The sequence below is a fragment of the Triticum aestivum genome, chromosome 6B, assembly GCF_018294505.1.
Source record: "Triticum aestivum cultivar Chinese Spring chromosome 6B, IWGSC CS RefSeq v2.1, whole genome shotgun sequence".
Lineage (NCBI taxonomy): Eukaryota > Viridiplantae > Streptophyta > Magnoliopsida > Poales > Poaceae > Triticum > Triticum aestivum.
In genome coordinates this window covers 652,746,240-652,764,147 of record NC_057810.1, presented here as the reverse complement: position 1 = coordinate 652,764,147, position 17,908 = coordinate 652,746,240, and the positions used below count along the sequence as shown (strand labels likewise).

At 45.1% G+C, this 17,908-nt stretch overlaps 2 protein-coding genes across 3 annotated transcripts; one reads left to right on the top strand and one right to left on the bottom strand.

Moving 5' to 3' along the window:
- The first annotated feature begins 6,506 nt into the window (after positions 1-6,506).
- Positions 6,507-12,488, top strand: LOC123138522 (ATP-dependent DNA helicase Q-like 3). The gene is made up of 20 exons (XM_044558498.1): positions 6,507-6,660; positions 7,109-7,265; positions 7,389-7,496; positions 7,621-7,628; positions 7,726-7,809; positions 8,102-8,242; positions 8,350-8,384; positions 8,530-8,613; positions 8,716-8,804; positions 9,275-9,427; positions 9,522-9,618; positions 9,857-9,860; positions 9,947-10,096; positions 10,172-10,264; positions 10,345-10,410; positions 10,484-10,611; positions 10,750-10,841; positions 10,951-11,081; positions 11,249-11,358; positions 11,656-12,488. Exons 2-20 carry the CDS (start codon positions 7,115-7,117, stop codon positions 12,215-12,217), a joined length of 2,286 nt encoding a protein of 761 aa, XP_044414433.1. The 5' UTR covers positions 6,507-6,660; positions 7,109-7,114; the 3' UTR covers positions 12,218-12,488.
- A 140-nt stretch (positions 12,489-12,628) lies between these two features.
- Positions 12,629-17,522, bottom strand: LOC123138523 (uncharacterized). 2 transcript variants are annotated; one of them, XM_044558500.1, is made up of 8 exons: positions 17,146-17,522; positions 16,374-16,885; positions 15,536-15,733; positions 15,156-15,428; positions 14,916-15,018; positions 14,143-14,261; positions 13,730-13,906; positions 12,629-13,610 (listed from the first exon to the last, which is right to left on the bottom strand). In XM_044558500.1, the coding sequence occupies exons 2-8, from the start codon at positions 16,689-16,691 to the stop codon at positions 12,819-12,821; spliced, it is 1,980 nt and encodes a 659-aa protein (XP_044414435.1). In that variant the 5' UTR covers positions 16,692-16,885; positions 17,146-17,522; the 3' UTR covers positions 12,629-12,818. The 2 variants fall into 2 exon arrangements, with proteins under 2 accessions (XP_044414435.1, XP_044414434.1); XM_044558499.1 differs by having other exon boundaries at positions 17,266-17,522.
- Positions 17,523-17,908: the final 386 nt, after the last annotated feature.

Genomic DNA, 17,908 nt, shown 5'->3' with positions numbered 1-17,908 from the left:
CCCAAGACCCCGGAGCACTTAGAATGTAGACCGGCGGGGACCTCTCTGCTGAGCCTAGGTAGGGTTGCGACGTGTTGATCTTTCGAGGGCGGGCATTGACCCCAGAAAGGTGTGTCCGGCCAGAGTGATCGAGCGTGTTGGGTAACGTGGTGCACCCCTGCAGGGAAGATCTTTATTCGAATACCGTGTCCACGGTAATGGACGTTCAGACTTATATCCTGATCTTATACAACTACAAATGGATACTTGAGATATGTGGCTCCGGGGTTGCTTTCTCGCAGGGAGTCGAGGAAGGATCTCTGGGCATTAATGTTACAACATGCTTGTTAAATATAAACTGCTATTCTTTACTCTTCTACATGCTGCAAGATGCTCAAAGCTGCGTGAAGATGCTAGTCTTCGATAGGCTAGGCTTTCCCCCTCTATTATGGCATTCTGCAGTTCAGTCCACGAATACAACCCTTCCATTTGATACAAATGCATAATTAGTATAGATCTGATGCTTGCGAGTACTTTGGATGAGTACTCACGGTTGCTTTGCTACCCCTTTTCCCCCTTCTTTCTTCTTTCCGGTTGATGCAACCAGATGGTGGATCCTTGGAGCTAGATGCCACCGCCGACGGATACTACTACATGGAGGCCACCGAAGACCAGGAGTAGTTAGGAGGTCCCAGGCAGGAGGCCTTGCCTCTTCGATCGTGTTGCTTTTGTGCTAGCCTTCTTAAGGCAGTCTTGTCTAACTTATGTCTGTACTCAGATATTGTTGCTTCCGCTGACTCTCTTGTGTATCGAGCTATGTATTCGAGCCCTCGAGGCCCCTGGCTTGTAATATAAAGCTTGTATTATTTTATTTGTGTCTAGAGTTGTGTTGTGATATCTTCCCGTGAGTCCCTGATCTTGATCGTACACATTTGCGTGTATGATTAGTGTACGGTCGAATCGGGAGCGTCACAGATGACCTGTAGTACCGGTTCGTGGCACGAATCGGTACTAAAGGTGCTGGAGGGGCCCCAGTCTAACAACATCCTGCCACCACTCTCTTTAGTACCGGTTCGTGGCACGAACTGGTGCTAAACGTTCGCCACGAACCGGTACTAATGAGCTCCGCCCCCTAGCCGTTGGAACCGGCACTGATGATCACATTAGTGTCGGTTCTGTTACAAACCGGGACTAATGTGCTTCACATTAGGCCCTTTTTCTACTAGTGTAAACCCCTACCGGTGCATGCCAACACCTCTTATTCACGCCACTAGCCTCTCCCTCACTCGCTTTCTCCGTGTTAGTCGATAACTCAAGAGAGCCCATGATACCACTGCGACACCGCCACCCCAGCGGAGAGGGTTACTTCTGTTGGTTCAGACGGCAGGCAGCATAGGATGCATCGCTGCCGGTCACTTGACGCCACCTATGTGTGGTTATTCACTAATGGCCCATGTCCGCCCGGATGCCTTACTCTTTCTTTTTGGAATGTTGGCAGTAGAGGTGCCAAATTCATTGATCAGAAGAAGTGTTACAAGAACCCTCCAAGGAGGAAAGCACAGCAAAGGCTAGTGCAAAAAGAAAAGAAAGAAAAAAAAGTCGGCACCACCATAAACCCAAGATCCACCGACAAGCCAAGCACACCATCAGGAACCATCGCTGGGCCTCCAAGGGGACACCTCCAAGGAGGGAGTGATATCCAGGACAACACCGTCACCCGATCTGGTCTAGCCAAATCTTAGGTTTTCACCCGGAGACCACAAGCCATGAGGTACGAAGAGCAACACGAGCTCCACGGCGGTACCTCCAAGGAGGAAGACGACATCCGTAGATGTCGTTACCGCCGGCACTAACAAGAACAGTGCAGGATTTTCATCCGAAGAAGAGTCTTCCACCAACAAAAATGGATCCGAGGCCTACCAGCGCCACCAGGCAGAAAAAGGCCATACACACACTACCAAGAACAAACTTGTCACCGCCGAACGCAGAAACTCGACGAACACGAGCCAACCTGGTTGGGCCACCCCGCCGCGCGCAGGCCTGGGCGCCAAACTAGATCCGGCCATCCTCAGCCTCCGTGCGCAGAACTGGGCGAGGATCCGCACCGAAGCGCACAGGAAGAGCTGAGTTAGAATCGGAGCTGGTCGGCCTGCACTGCCGCGCGCCGTGACTGGACGAACACCAAATCAAATTGACCGTCTCTGCACCGCCGCGCGCAGGACACGACCCGCCGAGCCGGAACTGGTGTGACTGAAAACCTCCTCTGCACCACAGCCGCTGTACGGCGCCGCTACTCCAAGAGATGGGCGTGAACATGCTTGAAAGGAGATCCCACCAACATCCGCCGACCCCCACCTCACCGCCACCACCAGCGCAGCCCGGGCAACGAGATCCGGCGACTGGGACGCCAGATCGGGCCACAGGACGCGTGAAACGCGCCAGATTCGCGAAGGGACTGCCCCAGCCACCCACTCCTCGCGCCCATGCACTCGCACACACGCGCCCAAGCTCGCATTCTGCGCCCGCACCGGCACGCCCCCCCCTCCCCCGCGCGCGCCATACTCATCGTGCGCGCCGCGCTCGTCGCGCCCACCGGCGCCTTCTCACCGCGCGCCCCGCGCCCACCGGCGCCTACTCGTCACGCCACATGCGCGCCGCACTCGTCGCGTGCAACGCACCCACCGGCGATAACTCACCGCGCCCCTCGCATCCACCGGTGCCTGCTCGCACCACCGGCACCGGCACCTGCTCGCCGCACGCGCAGCACCCTCACGCCTCCCCGTGGCCGAACGCCCCCGTGCTACCCTAACCTTGCGAGAGGGAAAAAAGGAGGCCCCGCCGCCGCCGACGCCGCGCGAACTTTGCCCGGCGGCGCTTGCCGGCGGCGGCGAGGGAGGGGAGATCTGGGAGGGGGGTTGGTGTGGGTGCTAGGGTTTCGCCCGCGGGAAGGGCGACACGAGCGACTAGTCTTGATTGCCTTTCTTCGCTCAGTTTTTCTGTTGAGCGGAAGGAAAGGGTACCACGCCCCTGCTTTTTTTGTTATGCCTTAGTCTTTTGATGATGACCACACCATCGCTCGTGCCTAATATGAGCGGGAGCTCCGGGCGGGCCTAGTCGAGTCTGTCGCCTAGGCCCCATGCCACCGCTTCCCATGATACCAAAAAGGTGTGCATGGTAAAAATGGGGAAGGAAGTTTCTCGTGCCACCGCTGCCGTCTGCACCAAGGAGTGACTACATGTCGTCAATCGTGCTACGTCGGCGGTGTCTATATACTACTCTCCCCGTTCCTAAATATAATTTTTTTAAAAATTTCAATATGGACTACTTACAGAGTAAAATTAGTGAATCTGCACTCTAAAAATGTCTATATCATTTATATGTAGTTCATATTGAAATCTCTAAAAAGACTTATATTTAGGAAGGGAGGGAGTACATGACTATATATTTGGGGCTCTGTGTGAAATTAGTGTATAAATAACATGTTTGACTTCATTTTTTGCAAAAAATGATCAGATACAAAGCATCTCAAACATAATAAAAATTAGATCGAGATTCTGAGACCACTAAACCACCACTACTACCGCCAGAACGAGCCGTCCGCGCCGCAATCGTCACTCCCGTACCGGAGCCGGCTTGACCTTGTAGATGGCAACCAACGCCCTAGAGCCGCAGTCATCGCTGTTGAATCTTTGCATAGATCTGAAGCACATGATGCGAGATCTTGTCACATGATGAGAAACCCTAATCTCACCGTCCCAAGGGGACAACGGAATCTATGCCGGAGCTCCGTCGACTACATCCAGACGGATGAACTCGAGGAGGATCAGAGCTCGAAAGACAAACTCGAAGAAGAAGCACGGCCGTCCGCCCGAGCGCCTCACCACAAGGACAAAAAAAAATTCTAAGCTAAACTACTAAACAGAGCGAAGGCATCGGGATTCCCCTCCCCACCACCGGCCACCGGAGTGGTAGGCAGAGGTGAGGCGAATCCATGAACTCGTGAGTGAAGTCTGGAGGGAAGAGTTCGTCCTAGCACCTAGTGTTAGGGGAGGAAAATGAGAGTTTGACTACGCAAACATAAACAAAATGCGGGAAACAATATCAAATTGATTGCACAAGATTGAAGTTGTGACAGCAAACATGTTTGAAATTAAACTATTTTCTACTTAATAAATACACGACACTTCAAAACGGGCTTTTTTTTGCACATGTTGCTTAAAGAAAATGCTATTGTGCGGGCGCTATCAACACCTATAGGTTCAATTGTATGAAAAAAATAGTATTTGGGATAATCCAAAATTAAAACTAAAATGCATATAATTTATTACATAGTAGTATTGTTTAGTTGCAGGGTATTCATTGAATATGAATAGCAAGCAGGATGCATGTTAAGGTGTGTGTTTTTATATACATGTATAATGGCGTGATGACTTGATCGTAATTGCATACCGAGAGAATTTGGATAAGTGTGGATCAACTATCTAGACTAGGTTTATAGGATGGAATAGGTCTAGATGGATTTGAAACCCGAGGTGTTTGTTACAATTTTGCATTTGCTTTGAACACACATAGTAGAGCTTTCACCATGTTCTCGAATGTGTGAATTTTCAAAGTAAACAAACCAAATTTCTCCGAAGGTTCGGAACCAAATAGTAAACGGTAATGATAACTGGCGAACGTCATCTAGGAGGGGGATGGCAAGCAAGTGATTTTCATTTGCAAGTTTGCCTGGCAAGAGATGGCAAATCCTGTCGTTTTTTCCTGCAATTTTTTCATATAATTAAATTTGTCATATACGAGCGTAGTGTCAAAAATGCTATTTATATTATGGGACAGAGAAAGTAAAACATTCGCAAACGACGACCCCTCCCAGCAAAGGAAAAAGTCTAAAATAAACCTTAAATTTGTAGGCGAAAGTTAAACCAAACCCTGAACTCTCAATCCCTAAATTCAGCAAACCAAACTCTCTAATCCCGGTCTATTTTAAACCTTGATAGGACTACGCCCGTATTTGCTGAATTGGACCGCCCAGTAGCGCAGTCGCTCACGCGCGCGCACGAATTTATTTTTAATTTTACGTTTTCTTTTCATTTTTCATTTTTACATATGTCTAATTTTTCTCAGTACCCAATGTACATTTTTAGTCCACACATTACATTTCTGATAAACTTTTGATATTTTCAAATACAGTATGGACATTTTTAAATTAAATGTTTTCAGAACTTTTTTGAATACATGGTAATATTTTTCCAAATACATGTTTTACATTTTATTAATGACAATAAACATTTTATCAAACTACACGAACACTCGTTTACATGGTTCAACATTTTAAAATTTGCATACACATTTTTCAGACACATGTCACATATATGCTGTTAAGGTTATGACACATTTTTTTACAACAATCAAACATTTTTCTTTACATTATACAAAAAGTGTTCACACTTTAAAAAATTTCTTCAGGTTTCAGAAAAAAAATATGTTTCAAAATGTGTTTGCACTTCAAAATTTTGTTCAGGTTAAAAAATGTTTATGTTTCAAAAAGTGTTCTCTTTTTGAAAGTTGTTGGTTTTTAAAAGTATTTGGAATTTTTAAAAATGCACTTTATAAAATGTGTGAAGATTTCAGAAATAAATATGTTTTCAATACTTGTTTGCCCCTTAAAAAAGTTTTCGAAGTCCGATGCTTTGGTTTTTGATTAAATATTTTGGCCTCTTATTATGTAAGTCATAGTCGTCTGGTGTAGCAGCTAGTAAAATCAGGTCAACCCTGATAGGTCCCAAGTTCGACTCCACGGCATGTTTTTCTCTTTTAGAATTTACGTCACACGTTAAGAAAAAGAAAGAAAGAATTTTTAAGACACGTGATAATAATAAAAACTCGCTTTATGTCTGGTGGGCCGGCCCGGTCGAGTCCGCAGCCAACAATCCGGGACATTTTTTAAAGCATTATTGACGAAATAATTTATGAAATTCCAAAAACACTATTCAAAAAATGTGACACAATTCTGAAAATCTGAAACTTTTTTCATAGCATGTGAAAAACTGTTGTAATTGTGAACATTTTTTGACAAAAGTGATTTTTTTTAAATCACGAACAGTTTTTTTTAATGCGATTTGAATTTAAGAATTCCAAATATTTTAAAAAACACAAAATGAATTGAATTCGTGCCAAAAGTATAAAACGGGAACATTTTTTAACTTCTGAAATTTTTTAGAAATGTGCGAACATTTTTTAAACTTCACGAATTTTTGTTGTGTTATAGTGGGCCGGCCCAAATTCTTATCCGTGAGAGTAGCTGGTTATTCCGGTCGGGATTGTCGTATTCTCAGTGTGCCAAACAGGTCTAGAGTCGAAAGTAGACCGGCATTATAAATTCAGTGTGTCGATTTAGAGGATTCAAAGTTCAGGGTTTGATTAATCTTTCGTCTACAATTTTAAGGTTAATTTTGGACCTTTCCACAGCAAACGACTATTGCGTTGCGGTCCGTAGTAAAAGTCCGCTCGGTGGGGAATGCGTGCAGGCGCAGAGGGGAGAGAAGTGTGCTCCGCAAGCCGTCTGCGGGCTGCCGCTCTGTGCCCCAGGCCCCAGGCACAGAGGTCGTCAGGTGGGACGCCGCCACGCCGCCGCTCGCTTCCCGCGCCGGCGCCGCCCCCTCGCCTCCGCTCCAACCGCAGGTACAGCTCCCGCCATCACCTCCGCCCCCAGTTCCCGAGCCCTAGAACGCCCCCTTCCAGCCACACCTGTACAACCGCCCGCGTCGCCTATGGACCATGGTTCCTCTCCTGCCCCGTTCACCTCGGTTTCGATTTCATTGGTATCTCGATTGGGTCGGCAATGGCGCACCACGGGCTGGCTGATTAGGAGGGCCAGGGAAGGGTGCTGTCGGCCTTAGTTTCGCCTGATCTACTTTTCAGTCAATCGGGAGAACCAGCCCTGGGTTTGATGTACAATGGGAGGAATCTGCAAACGAATTTGCCATGACTATCTAAATCATCATTTGTGTTATAGTGCCAAAGGGTGTTTAAGCACAGTGTGCTACAACAGTTGCATTGCCCCAAATGATCAGGCCACACTCATGGATCCTCTGATACTGATAGTCTGATGCTTTTTTGGGTGGTACAGCTGAAAATGAAGAAGGCGCTTCCCCTAAAAGGCGGGTCGGGAGGGTCGAGGCATGGAACGAAATCTCCCAAGGAGCTGGAGAGCATCTTGAAGCAGTATTTTGGGTACTCGGAGTTCCGAGGAAGGCAGCTAGAGGCCATAGAGGCTGTTCTTTCAGGTCCTCACTCTGCCCCTGTTTCCAGATTCGTGTTCTGTTTTCGTGTTTAACCCCCTGAATATCGATGAGATTAGCACTTCAAATTTTTACTTTTGTTTAATCTGGCAAACAACAAATTTGCAGGAAGGGATTGCTTCTGTTTGATGCCAACTGGAGGTGGCAAGTCAATGTGCTACCAGATCCCTGCTCTAGTGAAGACCGGCGTTGTTCTTGTTATCTCACCCTTGATAGGTGAATCGACCCGTCAAGTTTCCACACCTTCAGAAAATCTACTACTTGGGAAGAATGCATGTGCATACATTTTGATTTATACTAACAGTTTCTTGATTTCTTGTATGTAAAATCTGCTGAGCAGCGCTAATGGTAAGTTCTACTATCCCCCTTCTACCTTTCCTCTGTTCTTATCCTTAAATCTTGGGATAGCTTTGAACATCGTTTGGTCTGCATATTGAATTTACAGGAGAATCAGGTTAGCAGCTTGAAAAGTAAAGGAATTCCAGCTGAATTTCTCTCTTCGACACAAACAACTGCTAACAAAAACAAGGTAAGGGTCTTTACACACTGCAACGTAAGGCTCTCATGAGACATGCTCAGTTCTTGCATTGTTTTTTGTGTCTCTTTTAACTGTCCCAACTGACATTTTGACCCAGCAAATTCATACACTAGCCAAGGTGGTGCACAAAATTATTTCATGTCGTATTAATTCTCTGAAAATTGGAATTCATGAACTAGATCATGTTGTCTACTGTCTAGGATCGAAAGAGTGAATATCTTCTGCATGCTTACTCTTCCTTTTGACTTTTAAGTTTTATTAAGCATATGTTCTCTTCCCTCAGATACATGAAGATCTCGATTCTGGCAATCCTTCTTTAAAATTGCTGTATGTCACTCCTGAGTTAGTTGCAACATCTGGCTTCAAAGCAAAGTTAACAAAGCTCCACAACAGGGGTCTTCTTGGTCTTGTAGCTATTGATGAGGTCTAAACTAAGTAACACCTTTGCTCTTTTAGTAACATTCTGTTGTTCTTCGGTCTCTTGTAAAGAACGCCTTGTGCTTATTTGCCAATTTTTCTCCCTCTCCACAGGCTCATTGTATTTCAACTTGGGGCCATGATTTCAGGTATGCATTGGTTTCTGTGTTTGGTCTGAATATTGCCTTTACTCCGTTGGCAGTTCCCAATTTTCATAGTTTCATTGGTAAAATGAGTTGCAACATTCCTCCTTTTCATGGGATAGCTAATCTGCTGTGCTTCAATGAAATGCAGACCTAGCTACCGCAAGATTTCATCATTGAGGAAGCAGTTCCCAGATATCCCGATATTGGCTTTGACTGCAACTGCTGTCCCAAAGTAACACGTTACCCTTAGTTCAGTTCACCTAATGTGTATTCTCTTTTGATCATTATATTTAGTCTGGTCTCATTTGTTCGGGTTTCATTATTTTTGCACCAGAGTCCAGAAAGATGTGATATCATCATTGTCCTTGCAAAACCCAGTCATTCTTAAAGCTTCCTTTAATCGACCTAATATCTTCTATGAAGGTATTATTCTCGACTTCCTTGATCATTTTAAAGACTAGGGCCTCTGTTTTCCTAGGAATCTCCACTGTTCTTTGCCTTTTCACTTCCTAAGGTCTTTCTTTTGCCCTTTTGCTTGAAATTGTGATTGTCTTGCTTCAGGACTATTTATGTTCTTTAGTGTCTGTGTTACCAGAGGCCAGAATGTATGGCTGTTGTTGTTCATTTACTGCTGAAATCTGTTGTACCTTTTTTTTTTTGCCCCTACATTCTACTCTATGACTTATCTGGCACCGTGGTGAAGTCCTCCCCACTTGTGCCAAGAGGTCCTGGGTTCGAACCAGCCTCTCTGCATTGCACTTTGCAGGGGTAAGACTAGGTTCCTATAATCCCTCCCCAGACCCCACCTTGTGTGGGAGCTTCTATGCACTGGGTCTATCCTTTTTATTCTACTCTATGACGTGTTGACTGTGAATCATGAACTTATCTTGCAGTTCGTTACAAGGATCTTCTTGATGATGTTTATTCTGATATATCGAATTTACTGAAGTCCAGCGGAAATGTTTGCTCAATCATATATTGCCTTGAACGTGCTGCCTGTGATGATCTGACTATGCATTTGTCACAGCAGGGCATCTCTTCTGCTGGTACGTTAATCTGAAGGAAAAAAATGATAAGCCCAAGCCCCTATTAAGACTGTTGTGCAGATATACTTATGATTTTATTTTTGCTCCTTGTCAGCTTATCATGCTGGCCTGAATAGTAAAGTGCGAACTACCGTTCTTGATGACTGGCTTTCATCAAGGACTCAAGTTGTTGTTGCAACTATAGCATTTGGGTATATAGCTTCTTTCTGCATCTTTGCAAACATCATTTCTGTCTTACAACCTGATTCCATGTCCACGAGTTGTAGAGTACAGCTTCATCCGACTTAGTTACCTACATACCTTCCAACTTGTAGTATATACTTTATTTTTGCTACACCAATATTAGACTCATACTCTGTTTTCTTGTGTATTGCATTTTTCGATATGGGGCTCTTCCGAATTTTAATGTGTATATATGCTGCTCCACAGAATGGTATGTAATACTCTAATTGCATTGTGTTTCATGACGCTTTCTGCAGAGGTGCTTTGTTTATATATTGGCGCTATTCATCTTTTCAGGGTATTGATAGACAAGATGTCCGCATCGTGTGCCATTTCAACTTGCCTAAGTCAATGGAATCTTTCTACCAGGAGTCCGGACGTGCTGGTCGTGACCAACAGCCTTCCAGGAGTGTTTTGTATTATGGGTTAGAGGACCGAAGGAGAATGGTAATAAGCGTACATGATACAGATAATCTTCCTTTTTTTTTGAAAGGCAAAACTGAGGCTTCTCTGGTTTAACAGGAATTTATTTTGAGAAACAGCAGCAGTAGAAAACAACAGCCATCTTCTTCTTCAACTGAGCTTTCAGAGAAGACCTTAGCCGACTTTAGTCAGGTAATTACCAAACATTGCATTGCATTGGTATAGTAAAACAGGCAGTATATTTCACTCTTATATTTGCCTCTCCTGACCAGATAGTTGATTATTGTGAGAGCTCTAGCTGCCGGCGAAAAAAGATCATTGAGAGCTTTGGAGAAAAGGTATGGCGTTGACTCCAAACATGTTACTGTTTTCTACTTTGTGTTATTGCATGTTAATATTTGAACTGGATAGGTACAACCAACTTTATGCCAACGCACATGTGATGCTTGCAAGCACCCAAATCAAGTGTCCTCGCGTTTGGAGGACCTTCGGCGTGTGCCCAACTCTCGCTTTAACAAGATATCTCCAGTCTTCAAAAGGTATGCGGTGTTCACTGTGCAGCAAGTCTTTGTTTCTTTTCCACAGTTTCGCTTATGAGATATGAACTGTACATATTCTGTGCTTTTGTATTAACTTGCGCCATATTGGTCTAGTAAAACTTCTCGTTCGTGTGACAGCTCATCAGTTGACCCAAAACACTTTGACACGGAATTTTGGAACCGTGAAGATGACGTAAGCATATCAAACGAAGATATATCAGATTCTGATGGTAGAATGAACAATCACTTTCCTTTCCTCTTTGTGTCTGTAAGACTATGCAAAGTCATACTTGCATGTGGTGGAGTGCAATAACATCTGATGGGAATAATGAATCACAGATGAGGAAGAGGCAGTGAGCAATATCGCCATTTCAAAGCTTCCATCAAAAGGAGGGTTCGAAGCAAGACTTGATGCCTTGGAGCGTGCTGAAAATGCTTACAATCAGGCCAAAGGTCAAACAAAACAGCAGGTGATACCTTTGCAGGAGTATTTGTTAGACGATAAGGATGAATTGATATTTGGTAAAATGTTTGTGGATTTGATAAAAATATTTTCTCTTTATAGAAGTTCTGCTTGACCAAGCTTTATATTATACAGTAATAACTAGTCACAAACTTGAACTGGTGATATATATAGGGTGGCAACCTTGTTGACAAGAAGAGCATATCTCAGACTCTAAGAGATGCGAGCAGGAAAAGATTGTCGGATGCACTTGCACAAGCAAAGCTCCGTCTTGGGAATCTGCGGTGAGTCTTCCCGTTTCCACCGTGGCACCGTTACATACAGTTTCACAATTGCCGTTTCAAAGCTTATTTCCTCATAATATGGTGATAAATTTCTACCAGTCAAGTTTCATCATGCAACTCCCACATCTATTCAGCGCGTAAGCCATGTAACTGTTTTTCTTTAAGTATGATGTGCATCACATCTATAGCAAAATCTACCCATGTGATTGTGCAGTGTTTATGTTGCACTATAAGCATGTCCTCATTTTCATGCATCTTTTATTTCTTTTCCACTAATTACATTGAGCACACTTTCAGGTTTGCTGAAGAGGCTTCTGCCGCACACCTTGAAACAGAGTGCTTCAAGAAGTATCAGAAAGTGGGAAAGACGTTCTACAACTCCCAGATAGCTGCCACGGTTCGGTGGCTGTCGTCTTCAACTTCTGACCAAATTCACGACCGACTTGAAACCCTTACCAACCAGACTACAGAAGCTGGTGCAGCCACCAGCTCTCCTTGCAACATTTCTGATGCTTTGGGCAAAGCTGAAAAGCCAGCAGAAGCTACTACAAGCCACGAGCACGCGAAAACCAAGCCTTCTGATGAGTTTGCAAAGACCATGGCTTCAACTGAAAACATGGAGCCTTCCAAGATGTCACCATCTGAGAAATCCATAGACGAAGAAGCAAGAGATCGCGCGATCAGTACCATGGACCTTCCCAAGATACCATCATTCAGAGAATTCATGAGCCAGAAGGGAAGGAGTCACACAACCGGCTCTTCTAGGGCAGAGAGCCAGCCTCGCGGCATTCCTAGAAAGGCTGGCCCTGTGATCAGCAAGGAAGGAACGACAGGAACATCAAAGAAGATGAAACTATGAGTGACTACTTCTCTGTTTTATATGTTGATTTCCTCCCAAAATTTCACAGTAGGAATGTGACAACATTTTTTGTGATACAGTACTCAAACACTGCTGCTTCTCAGTGAAAGATTTCCTCTCTTAAAAGGAGAACATGGGAATCAAAATTTCACAGTAGGAATGTGACTAGAATTTTTGCTGATACAGTACTCAAACACTGCTGCTTCTCAGTAAAAGATTTCCTCTCCTGGAAGGAGAACATGAGAACCAAAATTTCACAGCAGGAATGTAACTAGAACTTTTGCTGATACAGTAATCAGACACTGCTGCTTCTGATTTCCTCTTAAAAGGAGAACATAGGAATATTTTGCAACTAATGCCATACGTATCTCTGTGAAAGATTTACTCTTAAAAGGAGGACATGAGAACCTGTGAGAAGAGTTGTAACAGATATTTCTGAGAAAAGTTGTGACAAGCGTTCTGATATAGTTCCAGTCATGTTAGGTACACTTTATGGAACTAACACCCTACGTATGTCATCAGCTTTTACAACAGTTGAAGCTAACTGTGAGTATCTGGTTTGGACCAGCAAGCTGTATTGTATTGTTGTCAGGGCTACCACCTACAGAGCCAGGTCCTTCTCAAGCTCCGCAACCAACTGCTCGATGTTTCTTCTGTACATCGGCATGTAATGATCGTTGATCATCATCTTCGACAGCCTCAGCTTGCCGTACAGAGATCTTGGCGTCAAGAAGATTCCTATGCTTGTCTCCGACTCCCCGGTAGCATCAACTTGGTGAAGGTCGGGCTCTTCATCCTCGTGAACACTGGTCTCGTCATCATCGTCTATGACTGCTTCTCTTGTGGAGGTTATTACATGCATGATTTTCCCGGGCGGGTAGAATCTGTGGACCTCCTTCTCGTTGGGTTCACTGAGGACATCTTGAGCTCTGCCGCCAACTTCCTCGGCGATGTTACTTTCAGTCATCTCTTCCACTATGTTGTTCTCCCCTTCCCTTTTCCGGTACAGCTCGTTTTCAAGTTGTTGCCACAGCTCCACTTCGGTGATCCTGTCCTCATCCACGTGATGATCGATGATGTCTTCACCGTCACTATCTACCTTGTCATCCAAAGTACCAACAGCATCGGATGCCGAGATGGTGCTCTGGACCTCTTCTGATGCAGCATACTGCGTGGTTTCAGATGTAACTATCTCTGTGGTTTCCATCGTGGTCTCAGTCAATAGTGAAGTGGATTCAGAGCCACCGTTGGTAGTGGAAGTTGTTATTTCTTCTGATGTGACAATTGAGGTAGTATTCCGTCGCCTTGGCCCAATACAAGCCCATGAGGATAGTTGTAGCCCCGGTCTTGTCCACGCTGCTTGTGCTACACTGCGAGCTCTCCTCATTACAACCTGGACACACGAATACATTGCCAACATTGCTAGTCATGGAAAATGCCAATGGATTTATTATGAATAGCAATCAAAGCTGTGTTGTAAGGGGGTCAAACAAAAGATGAAAGGTACAAAACCTGTGTCCCATTAGATACAGGTCTTAGGATGGCACCAGCACCAGCTACTCTAGCTTTAGCATTTGCCATAGAAGGAAGTCGCGATCCCAAGGCAGATGCAGATCGATAGAAAGTGCTCAGGATTCTAGTTTGCTCGATTTGGTGACGGAGATCATTCAGCCAGGCAGATGCCGTCACCTGTTGCACATGGAACTTAATTTCAATACAAGAACATATAATATAAAGTAATCATCATACTATATATTGCTAATTTTTTACACTACCATCAGCTGCACTGCTATCATGTGCTGATGTGTCCTTGTTTTCACAGATAAACCCGCTGCCAGTTATAAAGATCTTACTAGTGCAAATAAGTTGATACGTATTGAATTAACAGTTATGGCATTACTAACATGGAAGGGTAAATAAGATACCTCTGAACGAAGATCATCTACTGCCGCTGCCGAAAATGTTGGCACCAAATCAGCTCCATTGATGACTGTAGTGATAAAATGTACTCCCGACTCAGCCAGCTCCCATGTCATACAAGCAGCTGCAAAATAGAACATCCCACAAGGGGCTAAATCACAACTATATTCTGAGGACAACAATTGCAATCTTGTGAAAGGACTGGAGAAGTGGTCGACTTTTTGTTAGGAATAAGGAGAAAAATAAGCGATGTTCTTAGATCTGAATATCCAAGTATGCACTAGGTATTTATATCGGAGGCCTGAGATCTAGGAGAGAGTATTTCTGGGAGAGCATCACTTATTTAAACTATGGTTCGTGCATAAGCTAGGGGAGAACTCAATTCTCAGACAAATAGTGTACCTGAGTACTAGTCTGACAGTACCATTTACCTGAGATACTAGTCTGACAGTACCATTTTTAGGATAGCTTGAAATTATGGCTGTTCCTATTTTATGATCAACAAATTAATTTTGACAACATCATATTTCCATCTAAAAGGTCGAGGAGTGGTACCACAGGTACTTACAAGATAGTGTATTGGGTATTTTTATTGCCACAAAATATTTGGATGCTCATTTAATCCATGACCCAACCGATAGACTAAAAAAGGACCTAATAATAAAAGATTACAAGTACACTGGAGAACCCAAAGTAATGCTTGACCAACGAAATGCTCGGCTAATGAAACAAACACATGATCTGATCTTCAGATAGAAAAACATCATAATATGAGAACCTGGAGCAAATGACACGCAAGTAGCAGAGGCAAACTCCTGCTGTTCCCTCAGGACATAGGTCAAGAGAGCTGCTGTACCACCTCCAAGTGAATGTCCAACAACCTAATGAATATTTGCCAGAGACACCATCAATTAAAATGCTCCAAGAACCATATAAAACAACACAACACTACTAGCAAAGAATACAGGGAAAAGGAGGTACGAAACAAAAATACTGTAACTGTACACTTGTGCCGTACCTTTATTTTATAATCTGGATACAAACGTAATGCTTCAGTGAGACAAGGAGTTGCAAGCTTTGCAATCCATCTAGCCGCTGCAACCATCCCAAAATGTGCATACCCTAAAACTAGATCACTAACACCACCTTCTTTGACTATTGTATGGTGGAATGGAACCACAGCACCCGTAGCAGCTGTCAGGGTATCCCTGATACTATGGGTGCCTCTAATTAGTAGAAGTATACATTGTCTGTCTCTATCAAGTAAAATGGTGAAAGCTGGCTTCAAAATCTGCAGGTATCACGACAAAAATCCTGAATCAGTCAACAGTAAACAGTTCTTGTGAATAATTACAGGATTGCGAAAAGTAAAAATGATACTATAAAAATTTCACTTACTCCTGCTTTAGGTTCTTGCATGAGAACATCCTCCATGGAGTAGCCAGTAGCTTCCAAAAATAACGGGAATGGCTTTTTGGAAAAATGCCAACACAGTGTCAACAAATTCAAAAGATACTTCAAGTCCGTAACTACTGAAGCTCCTTTGAGCTCCACACTATCATCTCCAGCATATATGCTTGCTACAGATAAGTTTCCCTGAAACACACATGCAACAACTCACCTGTCAGGAACTTTGTTCAAGTCATTAACAGTTCAAAGTATTTGTCCTATGATTCTGGCCTATGAGTTTATCTGTTAAGAAGTGCGGAACTAGCCCAACTTGAGCATAGAAAGCAATGTAGGCAGTAATCTATTGGAATAAAACAGGGTGAATTCCATAGAGTGAAATGGTAAGTGTGATAATCTAAATGAATGGTTCACTTTACAGATGCTCAGCTTGTATGTACTAGAAATAATGAAGATCATTCATGCAGTTTCATCAGATATATTGTAGACAATCAAATATTGATAAACGAGATTATGTAAATGAATCCGAGAGCTGTTTAGGTCATCAGAACAACTATATGGTAAGACTAAGACAACTTTTGATAATAAATAAAATAAGAAAAGAAGCGATAAGAACAGATGATAGATATTAAGGAGTGTGATGCCTATGTTTTCAAGATTGTTTCAATTCCTACATGACAACCCAAGACTAAATCAAACCAGATGGAAAGACCTCCGGCGATGTTTATGATTTAAAACACTCCCTATCGGCTTCCAACATTTCAAGTATCAGAGTTAAGAAGGAGCAACGGATCACATCAACAGCAAAGTCTGAGCGAGAGCGACCAACCTGTCTCTTGAGGAGGAAGCTGATCCCGAAAGCAAGGTCCCCAATGGGCCACTTCCCAAGGGTCTCAGAGTACGTGAAGCGCAGCGTCTCCGACAGAGTCGAGATGGTTTCCAGCCAGGTGGCCGGGGCGCGCACGTCCCTCCGCGACACCCGGCTCATGCTATGGGACTCGAGCGCGCCGCCCGCCGCCGCATCCCTGCCATTCTCGCCATCCGAGTCCCCTTCCCTGTCCAGCTTCTCCGTGTGCAGCCGGCGGTTCAGCGTGTAGTAGAGCAGCGCGGCGGCGCCGGCAGCCGTCGCCATTGTGGCCGTTGCCATCGCACCAGCGCGCTTATAAACCCCACGCCGCTGGCGGGGAGGCCAAGAGCAGCAGCCTTGGCTCCAATGGGGCAGTAATAACCAACCAAGTTACTGACTAACCGCGCAGCCAGACAGCGACCTGGGTTAATTAATCTCTGACGATGATGTTCTTCCCACTGTAGATGCGATCTTGGGGCGTGACAAGGTCAAACCTGGTACCAGAAACAGAGGAAGATCCGAGTTTTTATTTGCAGCTGCAGCGGGGTGCCGTCGATCCGGCACCGCAGGGAATCAACCAGCGAGTGCCAGACAACAGCAACAAAAAAGAAATAACCTAGTTATCCGCAGCCCTATAAACAGCAACGGTGGCAGCCGCCGATAGAGAACGGCAGCAGTATATATAATATAATCCGCAAAAAACAGACACTGCTACCGTATCGTATCATCCGGAACTCAGAGCACCGAAACCTACCCGCGGATTCCGCCCCCGAGTAAAAAACGGGCAGCACGGCCGCCGGGGAACCAACGCGGCCGCCCGGGGCCGGGGGATGGGAGCGGAGCCGAATCGACGGGGAATCGCGGGGATTTTTACCTGGAGCAATGCGCCGCGGCCCGGGAGGGTGGGCGCTGGATTGGGACCGGATTCGGGCGGGGCTGGCTAGGGTTTTGGGAGGGGAGGGGGAGGCGGCCGGATTCGCTGCGGCGGCGGCGGAGTCGAGGACGGAGGGGGAGGGGGAGGGAGGGATTGCTGTTGGGTTTCGCTTTCTCCGGGGAGGCGGTTGCTGGGGTGCCGCTGGGGAGGGCGGAGGGTGGGCGAGTGCTTTGGTGGCTGGCTTTGGCTTTGCCGTTGCGGTGGGGGTGGGGCAAGGAAGGAGAAAGAGGACGACGACTCGGCAGCCACTGAGACTTGCAGCCGCGGCTTTGCTTCCTTCCGTTCCTTCGCGGCTAAGCGGCGCGTGCTCGTACTGTAGCCTCCGTCCGGAAATACTTTGTCCTATAAATAGATAAAATGAATGTATCTATAACTAAAATAAGTCTAAATACAACCATTTTAAGGACAAGTATTTGCGGACGGAGGGAGTACTGGTTATCCACAAGTGGAAACCCTCCGGCTCGGTTTGGCGTCGCGCAGAAATAGCACGCATTTTATGACTGGGCGCCACGCTACATTTTGATATTTTTCCCCGTCTCCTCCGTCTCGTTTAGTCAGAGAAATTCCAGAGGCGTTTTTCAAT